Source organism: Elephantulus edwardii, unplaced genomic scaffold, assembly GCF_000299155.1.
Source record: "Elephantulus edwardii isolate Elephantulus edwardi_28Jun2011 unplaced genomic scaffold, EleEdw1.0 scaffold00280, whole genome shotgun sequence".
Classification (NCBI taxonomy): domain Eukaryota; kingdom Metazoa; phylum Chordata; class Mammalia; order Macroscelidea; family Macroscelididae; genus Elephantulus; species Elephantulus edwardii.
Window position 1 is genome coordinate 2,042,569 of NW_006400030.1, and position 11,127 is coordinate 2,053,695.

At 42.1% G+C, this 11,127-nt stretch overlaps 1 protein-coding gene across 1 annotated transcript in view; it reads right to left on the minus strand.

Moving 5' to 3' along the window:
• Positions 1–3,857: 3,857 nt before the first annotated feature.
• The window catches only part of REG4 (regenerating islet-derived family, member 4), a 12,786-nt gene continuing 5,516 nt past the window's right edge, over positions 3,858–11,127 (minus strand). The window contains exons 2-5 of the mRNA XM_006900334.1: positions 8,620–8,717; positions 7,207–7,344; positions 6,383–6,488; positions 3,858–3,925 (exon numbers count right to left, since the gene is read on the minus strand). Of these exons, the coding sequence (XP_006900396.1) occupies positions 3,858–3,925; positions 6,383–6,488; positions 7,207–7,344; positions 8,620–8,717 (410 nt within the window). The remainder of the gene's footprint in view (positions 3,926–6,382; positions 6,489–7,206; positions 7,345–8,619; positions 8,718–11,127) is intronic.

Consider the following 11,127-nt stretch of genomic DNA (forward strand, 5'->3'; position numbering starts at 1 on the left):
AATAGTGTCCATAAAGAAGTACAAATTTCAAAACACTTAAAAAAAATTACTTTGCTATCTGCTGAGTTAAACAGTAACAGGAAAACTTCAGAAGCTGTGTGAATTAGGCAAAGGGTTATGAGGGACGTGGGGAACCTGCAGGACAGCAGAGGCTTGGTAGTTAAAGTGAAGGATCTTTTTTAGAAGCTTTTTCTGAACCTGATCAGCAGCCCTCCAGCCCTGGCCCCCAGAGGCACCTCAGGGGCTCATGGGAGACCTTTCATATCCCTAGGCCACAAACAATGTTTTATACACAAGAGATTTCAACAATTTCAATCTGTGAAGAAATTTAGCGGTCATCCAAGCTGAAGATCCTGGGAAGATTATGGGAGCATATTTTTTGAATTTCAGATATGAACAAATTCTGAAGGAGTCCTAGTGATATAGTTTGCCTATTGCCCTACTAACCAAAAGGTCAGCAGTTTGAATCCATCTTCAGGAGAAAGATTGGAAATCTCCTCCCATAAAGATATCATTTACATACAGCCTTGGGGGGCAAGTCACTATACATCAGAATTGACTCATTGATTTGTCTTTGTTTTTATTGTTAGGTGCCATCAAGTCAACTATGACTCACAGCAATTCAGTGTAGTGGGTTTATATAAATTTTAAGATAGTTACTAAGTGTAGTTTTAAGGAGTTCTACTGATGTAGTCTCTAGAGAGTTGTACTAGTAATGAAAAGGCTGTGCATCTATGGCAGTTTGAAGCCACCAGCCGCTCCACGGGAGAAAGACAATATCCTCCTGTGTGATTTATAGCCTTGGAAACCCACTGGTGGGTGAGCTATGAGTTGGTCCTAGTTTGATGCCAATGAAAGAGAGAAGTGTAATTTTAAGTGTTTATACTTTTGCTTCTTATATGAAACAGCCCTGTGTACCTTTGTGTCTATTAGTAAATTTGCTTTTTTTTTTTTTCCTTGCCACCACTAGAAGGAGCTCTGGTATCCCAGTGGCAAGAAACTGTGCTGCAATCCCAAAGGCATGCGATTCGAATCCATTAGCTGTTCTGTGAGAGGATGGGCAATCTCCTCCCATGTGATTAAAGTGCCTCAGAAAACCCACTAGAGGGTCAGCTATGTATGGGTCGGTTCTGACTCTATGGTTAACAACAGCAACAGAAGCTGTGTAAAGTATTAGTGTGCAAAGATGCTCATCAGCACTCCGTAGATTTTTAAGTGAAATAGATTTTATTTTGGTTAAAATTTATAATTATCATAAGCCAGTGAGACTTTGTTTAGGAACAATACTTTCAGAGAAATACAACTGTGCATGCACTTTTATTGGTCAAGGAAAGTATTCCTTTTCTCCTAAAAGATTACTATTTTTAGAAGACTAAACCCCTTTTCAAGAACTCCTAGAGGCATACTATGCAACGTAGCTGGCTGCTAACCCAGAAGTTGGCAGTTTGAAATCGCGAATGCATCAGTGGTTCCACGGGACAAAGATGAACAATCTCTTCCCCTAAATATTTACCTCTGCAGAAACCCAGTGGAGGGTTGTTATGAGTTTAATTTGGAACCATACCAACTGGATGGAAGCAAGTGTGGTTTGACATCAAATCCCTTTTCACTTGCGAAACTTGTTGAAGATGCCAAAAAGCCTTTTCACAGTCATGACCATTGATCAGGAGAAATGGAGGTTCAGCGGCATTGACTAAATGTTTGGCAATTTGAACCCAGATGTTCCGCAATGAAAAGCTTGGCGATCTCTTTCCATATGATGACAGTCAAGACAACCTTATGGGACAGAGTTGTTCTGTCACATGGGATCACCGTATGATTCAATGGCAGCCAACAACAACGAGGACAAGCAGAAGACCTGGATTCCATTCCCAGCACCTCATGTGCAGCCACCAGCTGTCCATCAGTGGAGGCGTGTGAGTGCCCGGGATGCCAAACACGTTTTAGAAGACCTTCCAGACTAAAACAGAACAAAAAGACTCAGAGATCGAGTTCTGGAAATTAGCCAGTGAAAACCCTGCACAACACATTGATCTGATCCACAGATAGTCCAGGATGGCACAGAACTGAGCAGGGTTTTGGTCCATTATACATAGGGTCATGAGGACTTGGGTACCAACCCAAAGGCAGCTAACAGCAAAAACTATTGATATAAATATGTGTATTTTGAAACTGGTAAATTTTCATTTTTGATTATTCGTAGATGAACTAGGAGCTCAGGCGGTCCAGTCTGTAAGGAACTGCACTGCCAACCCAAAGACAACATCTCTCTGAAGGTTCAAATCCATGAGCAGCTCCTCAAGAGAAAGAAGGGCAGTCACCTTCCACATGATTTATAGCCTCAGACACCCAGTGGAGGGCCAGCTATGAGTCAGGTCCAGGCCAAAGGCAAAGAGTGTGAGATTTTATGGACTCATTTGAAGATAGCAATAATAAAAGCACTTTATGTAATACGAAATTAGTTCTACCCTAGAGGACTCATTGAAATGCTCTCCACATAAAGCATTACTTTTTTTTTCTAGAATCTGAAAGAGTATAATCAAACACAATTTAGAAATGAGTTTTATTTGCTTTTCTTTATAACACCCAAGTAGAAAAGCTATAAAGTCTGTTACAATTATAGTCCAATGTGCTTTATTTTGCTGAATATCATTCCTCATTTATTATATGTTGCTTTCAATTATGATATAAAATGTGCATTTTCCTCCCAACCCTGACATAATCCATGTAGAAAACAAAGATTCTAGGTTTCACTAAAGCAACCCATTCATTTGTGCTCAGAGAATCTCCCTACTCAAATCTGGGCTGTAGCTTGGAAGGAGATACTTTGAAGAGATAAAAAGCAAAGGTTAGGAGAAAGGATGTGAAGAAACATTTGAGTATGTGTTTGTAAATCTAAATTTCACTTTCCCTCCCCCACTCCCATTGACAGATCATTTTCTACATACACAACCTCTATTGAAAGATGATCTGGCAACTTATTACACACTCCAGATGAGGAGGAACTCTAGAAGCAATTTTTGAAGAGAAATGCAACTATGTATAACCTCTACTTTTTTGAGGAAAAGCTTAGTTTTTAGTTTTGTCCCAACAATTTGTTTTGATGGGGTTTTGTGTTTTGTTGTTTGTGTGTGTGTTTTTTTTTAAGATCTCTAAACATCATGTTTGGAAAAGCAGAGAGTCAGTTAAAGAGAGGAAAACTCTCAACAATAAGGATAGACATGGTGACTACATCCAATGGGCTTGATCATGGCAGAGACCATGAAGATGGTGCAGGAGCGGGCCAGGTTCCAATCTGTTGTTTATAGAGTCACGAGGAATTGGAGTCAACTTGAGGGCACCTTACAACAACAAGAAACACTCTCTTTATTTTAAGTTTTTTGAGGATACCAAGGAACTATAAGCACTGGGAACATAAAGGTCTCTGTTGCAAAGGAGAAATTAGCAGAGGGCCCAGAGGGAGGAAGTAGGTAAGAAAAGAGAGCAGGGGGCACAGGAGCTGAAGGCAGTTCATGCCCAGGCTTCTTTTTCCTGATTCCAAACTTGCAACTTCTGTGGCTAAAAACCTAGTTCTTCCATTCATTAAGGATGAACATGGCTTGCTCGCCAGAGAAAGAAAGGAGGAATAAATAGTACAATAAGAAGAAATTGTGGGAAGGCCATTGAGATCTAGAAGCCACTGCTGTACCCGTGCTGAGGTCTCTTGTCTCTAAGCCAAAAAAGTAATTTCATTAGGAAATTTATTATCAGCTTTATTTGCTGCTTTTAGTCTATCAAAGAATGAAGAGATTTAGCTGACAGAGCAGGAGAAGGAGGCTGGGGCTTATGCAAGGGTTGGCTGGATCTGGAGTCTTGCTCTACGGTTTGTACTTGCACAGGAAGTGCTGGCGCTTGCTGCATTCATTGTTGTTCCAAGTTGAGAAATCTATAAGAAAATAAACAGACATGTAAGTCCACCTGGCTCCATGTTGAATTTACCAAAGTTTTAAGGATCTTCTGCTTGGAGCAGTAGATAAAGTATGTGTTAACTTAGTCAACAGGAGAAAAGAATTTAGACTTCCCACATGGTTGCCAAAACTCGACAGCAGTACCACTTTGGAGGGAAGGCACAGCTTTATGAGAAATGACAGGAAATAAGAAATTTTTTGGTGTATCAAGCAGGAAGGATGCTGTGAAGATTTGACGGTGCTTTCTTAAAGCCCACCGCTGAGAACAAAAGGTCTAAGAGGTGCCTCAAAGACTCAGAAGCTCTGAGCTAGAGTTTGCTCAGAGGTGCCCCTTCTTCCACTTTATTCACCATAGAGAATGTTGACTAAAAGAGATGGTGACATCTTCTAGGTTCTCTCTCAGAAACCAAGTTGCACAAAATCACCTGTGACCCAGGGGTGTCTGCAGCAGAGTCACAAGTTGTTTCCCAGTTAGAGGTCTACATGGCCTTTTCTCCACAGCTGACCCTGGTGCAGCGTGTGTGTATGGGGGGGATAGGATGAGACCATGGGTTGGTGGGAAGGTGGTACAGGCAGACAAAAGGGGTTAAGAGAGCCTCCCAAAGCTCCTAGTTCTCAGGAGGTAGGGTGGGTGCTGTTCATGTTCATATCTATGGGACCCAGAGCAGGGGTTACAAAGGGTAAGGACATGAGGATTTCAAGCTTTCTGGGAACTATCATTCCAGGACAAAGAACACCTGGTATGAGGTCAGTAACGACTAGACTCTGGTCTAAGTACTGGTTGAGTCTGATCTGAGGACACTGTTGTTTAGAGTTGCTATTATGAACTGAGATTGTCATTAGTGAGTCTCATTGAGCTTCTCACCCACTGAGACTAGAGATAAGCTAGAACATCAGCACTGAGCAACCAAGATCCCTTCAGGCACTGTTGTTATTGGTTGTTGTTAAGTGCTGTTGAGTTGAGCACTACTTGACCCTATGAACAAAAGATCTGAATCCTGTTCTATAACTATCCTTGTTTCTCTAATGCTCATAGAGTTTCAAAAGGCATGTTGTTTAGGAAGTGAATGCCAATTCTGCTTCTAAGTCTGTCTTAATCTGGGAGATCCCCAAAACACTGTCCACAATGGGTAACCATTATGGCATTTGACACACCAGGGGCATCACAGCAACCCCAAGTTACCTCAGCATGGCAAACTGACCAGTGCTGTACCAATTAGGAGAATTTTCTTCCCAAACACAATTAACACCAGCCCTGAGGGCCACAGGCCCTTGGGCCCAACTGACTTTTAAATATACCAGGTCCAGATTGACTTAAACAAGAGGCTTCCAGCCCACAGCTGATTGTTAGCTAAAAGCAGTAAATCAAATCAGCTCACACATTGTGAACAAAATAAACCTGGGGAAATAGCAGTTTCTGCCCTTTCGTTCTCTTCTTTAACACCAAATAGTTGAAAGGATACTTCATTTTATGCAGTTTGCTATGTTAAGAGCCTGCATCTGACAACTAAGCACTGAACTGATTAAATATGGAAAAGTAGAGGCATCCAAGTACTGTGATGCCTTTATAGGAAAATTAGACTTAATGCTCCCAAGTTGTACAAAAACAGGTGTGTACAACTCCATGATTGCATTTAGAACCTGGCTGCATTGACATGAGCTGGCGGGGAAAGATTTTTGTGTGGGATTTCCCCCCATATCTCAGAATCATGGGTTGGTAGGTTCTTTAGGAGATATGTGATGTATTGCTTCCCAAAATCTGGTCAGTGTTCACCCTGTGATTCATGTATTAAGTCTGAAAAGAATCGTTGAAATCTAAACTTAAAAAAGGTTTCTCAGCTTATATTCATGTTCCCTTGAGCATCTCTTTGAAAACTTTTAATGCTTCAATGACAATAGAGTCATTGTTCACTTTTCGTTTGGTTAGCTCATAAAGCCAACTCATAGGCTGACTGTCCAGTGGTGTTTCGAGACTGTAAATTGCATGGGAGGAAATTGCCTTTTTTTTTCTCTCACAAAACTGCTGGATAATTCAAACGGCTATCTTTAGGTTGACAGTAATCCAATTCCCTTTGGAATATCCACCAGAGAGATAGGTAGCCCATTACATTTTTAGATAATGCCAATTGTTCAGAATAGTTTCCTTATTTCTGGTAGAAATATGCATTTCAATAGTTTCTACCTGTAATGAGCTCTGGTGGCCTCGTGGCAAGAAGTTGTTCTGCAATCCCAAAGGCACACAGTTCAAGGCCACCAGCTCCTGCACAGGATAAAGATGGGCAATTCCTCCAAGTGCAATTAACTGCCTCTGAAAACCTGCCGGGCAGTCAGCTATGGGTCAGTTCTGACTTGACAGTACACAACAATAACAACAACTTAGCATCATTATTAGGACAGCAATGGATTTTGGTAAGTGGTGATGCATTAGAACTTACTGTGACTGGAACTCATCTCAGCACAGTACTTGTTCCCACCTATAGACCTGCCAGTCCAAGTTCGGTATAAATACAAAGCCCCATCAATCCACTGCCACTGTTTTCTCTGCAAATGAAAAGAGGTGGAATTAATGCACACATTAGCTAGCCTATGTGCTTACAGTCCCTTCAGGGTTAATTATAATTAATGAATAACATTAATCAATGGTAATTACGGTTATAAAACAAAATGCCTATAAATGTGTGTATGGAAAAAACTGACATAATTTGTAAACTTTTACTCAAATAAAAAAATTAATTAATTAAAAATTAGTTCTAGTGGCCTAATAGGTAAGGAGTTGTGCTGCCAACTCCAAGACAGGTGGTTCAAATCCACCAAGTGCTGCAAGAGAGTAAGATGATCATTCTTCTGTGCGAGTTTCAGCCTCTGACAAGTTATGTCAGTTCCAACTGGACGGCAATGAGGCGGGGAAGGGAGAGCGGGGAGAAGAGGGGAGGGGAAGGGAGGGGAGGTAGGGAGAGGCCTATATCTTTTACATAACCCTCTACCTCTATATCTATCTATGTTTTTATTTCTCAGTCTATAGCTGCCATTTAAATCATACCCTCCACTGACGGCCTGAACTGGGCCTCTGGCTTTGAAGTCTAGGCCTCTATCAGATGACAAAAGAACTGGAGAAAATCCTCTACTCGTGCCCCTTGTCACCAGGTCTACTCTGTAAGCCATGAGGCCACTTCCAAGACAGTGAGACACCAGGTCTCCCCTGTTTGATCGATCTACTGATTTCCCCAAGAGCCTGTGTGCTGGCAAGGTCTGAGCTTACCTTCTGTGGGTCATGCAGACCAATCCATACGGGCTGGTTTACTTGATAACCACTTATGTATCTTGCTATGGCGCTGGCTTCCTTTAAATTTAGGATAGATGCCAGGTGGGCTCCATTTCCATAGGACTGACACTCGAGCTGAAAGTAAGGGAAATGTCTGTCAATGACACTCAGTGGTTTAAAAGCACAGACAGTCCTTATCTTGGAACTCAACTCACATGGACCCCACCTCCCTCCAGAAATTGTGATTGAAACTACACAGAAGCCTCGCTGTCAATATGGGTTGCTGTTATTATCTCTAGTTTACTGCAACTCATAGCAACCCTATGAATAACAGATTTGAACCCTGCCCTATCCTATGCCATCTTTACCATCTCTGACACATTTCAACCCCGTTATTACAGTCACTGTGTAACATCACATGCAAGCAAGATTCTGCTGAAATTGTCCAAAAACGACTGGAACAGCACATCAACAGAGAACTGCCAGATGTGCAGGCTGGGTTTAGAAGAGGCTGTGGTACTAGGGATATGATAGCTAATGTTAGATGGATCTGGGCTGAAAGCAGAGAGTACCAGAGGAATGTTTATCTGTGTTTCATTGACTATGCAAATACTGCAGGGTTGTGCCAAGCAGTGGATCCTGCAGTATTTGGACTCTGTCAGGTGGCTCTGAGGCTAGGTTCTGGCTCTGGATATACAATATTTTCTGGCAGGTAAATCCTATACAGAAATTCAGTTATTCTTTCTGTTCATTCCTCATCTTCTTAGCCTCCTTGGACTTAGGTTTTTCTATCCTCCTTATTGACAAGTGAATTCCTTGAGGGCAGTGACTATTTCTTAGTCATTTGTCCCTGGAGATTATCTGATCTGCCTCCTCCAAAATATGTCTTGCAAATCTTGCTCTTCTACTGGTAGTTATACCCTTACTGGGTAGTTTCCTTAGTTAATGGAGCCATATTAGTGTAGGGTGCATTTTAAGCCAATTGCTTTTGAGATACAAATGTAGCTGATTGAGCAGGTAACCCAGTAAAGGAACATCAGTGTGGAAAGCTAGATGTCACACCTCTTGAGACTCAAGAAACCAAAGGACAAGATGTAAAAAGGTAAAGACTTTCCCCCAGAGATGGCACAGAGAGAAAAACTTCCTATAGATCCAGACCCCTCAATTTATACTTCAAGCTTACCTACTAAACTGAGATAATTCACTTCTGTTTGTTCAAACTACCTACTTGTGGGATTTCTGCTATAACATCACTAGGCAACAGAGACACTTCTGCTCCGGTAATGCTTACAAATGCTGCCTCACAGCCATCTTCTCTCCAGTCACCAGATTGGTGTCTTCTCCTCACAGTGGCAAGGAAGGACCTTGGTTCCTGAATTAGACCAGCTAACCCCACATTGGATTTCTTACTTCAGCATCCGACCAAGTCCTCAGCTTCCGGAAGTATCCATAGCAATTGGACTTGTGGAAAAACCATCCAGTAGCACAGCTGGGCCTCATGATGATGTCTGCAAAAACACAAAAGGCAATGATTGTAAAAGACACAGAGAAGGGCAAAAAGTGGTACCTCGAGCTGTAGAAGGTAGATGAAGGGCATTCAGAACTGCTAGTGTTGGGCACTAAGGAGGGAGAGGGCCTCTGTTGGGGGTAAACAGCCTAAGTTAGATGGCAACTCTAGTCACTCAAGTTAAAGGGAAACGGAACATTTGAGGCAGATGAACAAGACTGTTAGAAGGATGTGGAGACATACATGCACACAAACTAATTGTCAAGTTGGAATGGATTCATAGCTGGTCTTGCAGTGGGTTTCAAGACTGTAAATTTAATGGAGGTGATTGCCCATTTCTCTCCATGGAGTATAGCTGGTGAATTCAACTTGCCAGAAAGAATTGGCCTTTGAGTTCACAATGCAGCTCTTACCAATTACACCACCAGAGCAAGCAATTAAATTTATTTAACCTAAGTGCAAGGAGCTGTCAGAAAGGAGTGGGACAGGGTCAAAGTCTAGAAGCAAAGGAAGCTGTGTTCCAGCAGACAGCACGGGCTCCTGCTAGTGAGTGGGTGAGTGGCCACATGACAGCAGCTGAGGGTTTATGGCTGGAGTGCAGAGAATGCTGCATTACCAACGATCACAAACTAGCAAAATTGGACTTTGTCACCAGGTAGCTGTAGCACAGATGTACACAGGGGTCTTTGCTCCTGCAATCAGCATCCACAGACTATTTCTTTCACAAACATAGGCACACCTTGTTTTATTGCAGATAGCATGTATTCTTACAGACTGGAAGTTTGTGGGTACATTGCATGGAGCATGTAACTTAGTATGTATTCACTTCATATCTTTGTGTCAAGTTTTGATAATTCCTGTAATGTTTCAAACTCTTCAATAATGCTATCGCACACTTGATGGACGACTCACTCACTGCTGTCCAGTATTCATAGTGACCCTCCATGGGGTTTATTAGACTGTAAATCTTAACAGGAGAATACTGCTAACTTTCTTCCCTATTACAATGTAGTGCATATATAACCTTTATAGGCACTGGGAAACCCAAAGTCCTGTGATCTGCTTTATAGCAATGTTTGCTCTGTTGTGGTGACCCAGAACTGAACCTGCAGTATTTCATACATGTGCAGTAGCCTTTCCCCTCGTGTCACTCATTGATCCCAGCTGTCACCTCCCCTTGCCAGCTCCTGTCCTAGCTCTCTCTCAGAGCACCTAGTGGATTCAAACCATGTGCCTTTGGATTGGCAGAGCAGCTCCTTATCACTAGTTCACCATAGCTCCCTCCACTTTCATCAGTTGCCATTTATAAAATGCTTCTTGATGATAGCTCTCGGGTAAGCAGCTTACTTGCACCATTGTTATCATAATAACTTGGGAAACGAAGAAAGAGGCCAACATGGTTACCTGGCCATGGTCACACAGTAAGATGGAAAAGCTACTTTTCAGATCTAATTCTTACAACTTAATTATGCTAATGCAAAAACCTGTGTTTGTACCAGAAGGCAGTCATCAGAACAGAGCAAGGAAAAACTGCATGGTTCAAAATTGGGAAGGGTATATGCCAGGGATGTGTCCTGTCTCCACACTTTTTTAATCTATATGTAAAACAGAGTATCCGGGAAGCGGGGCTCTAATGAGGAGAAATGTGGCATCAGGATTGGAGTAAGATCGAATAACAATCTGTGTTATGCAGATGACACAACCCTGATTGTTCAAACTGAGGAGGACCTGAATTGCTTGCTGCAGAAGATCAAGAACTGCAGCCTTCAATATGAATTGAGGCTCAATATCAAGAAAACAAAGATTCTCACCACTCAGCCAATTGGCAGCATCATGATGGATGGTAAAGAGACTGAGACTGTCAACAGCTTTAGTTTGTTTGGCTGTACAGTCAACACTATGAGCACCAGCAGCCAGAAAATCAAAAGAAGTATTGTGGTGGGAAAGTCTGCAAAAGACCTCTCCAAAGACCTGAAGAGTAATGATGTCACTCTGAGACTAAGGTGCACCTGATATAGGCTGTAGTCTTTGCAATCACTTGCTGGACATTGTCCATCAGAGAGCTGGACAATGACTAGGGATGATAGTAGGAGAATTGATGCCTTTGAGCTGTGGTGTTGGAGAAGAGTATATCATGACTATATATCAAGAAGAGTATATCATGGACTGCTAAGAAAATGAACAGGTTCGTCCTAGACCGTTAAACCAGGCTGCTCCTTGGAGGCAAAGATTCTGAAGCTTTGTCTGATATGCTTTGGGTATGTTGCAAGGAGGGACCAATCCTTGGAGAGGGATGTCATGCTTGAGAGGGTGGAATGACAGTGCAGGAGAGGAAGACCCTCTATGAGGTGAATTGATTCAGTGACTGGGGTAATAGGGAAGAGTGTTTCAGAGACAGTGAGATTGGCACA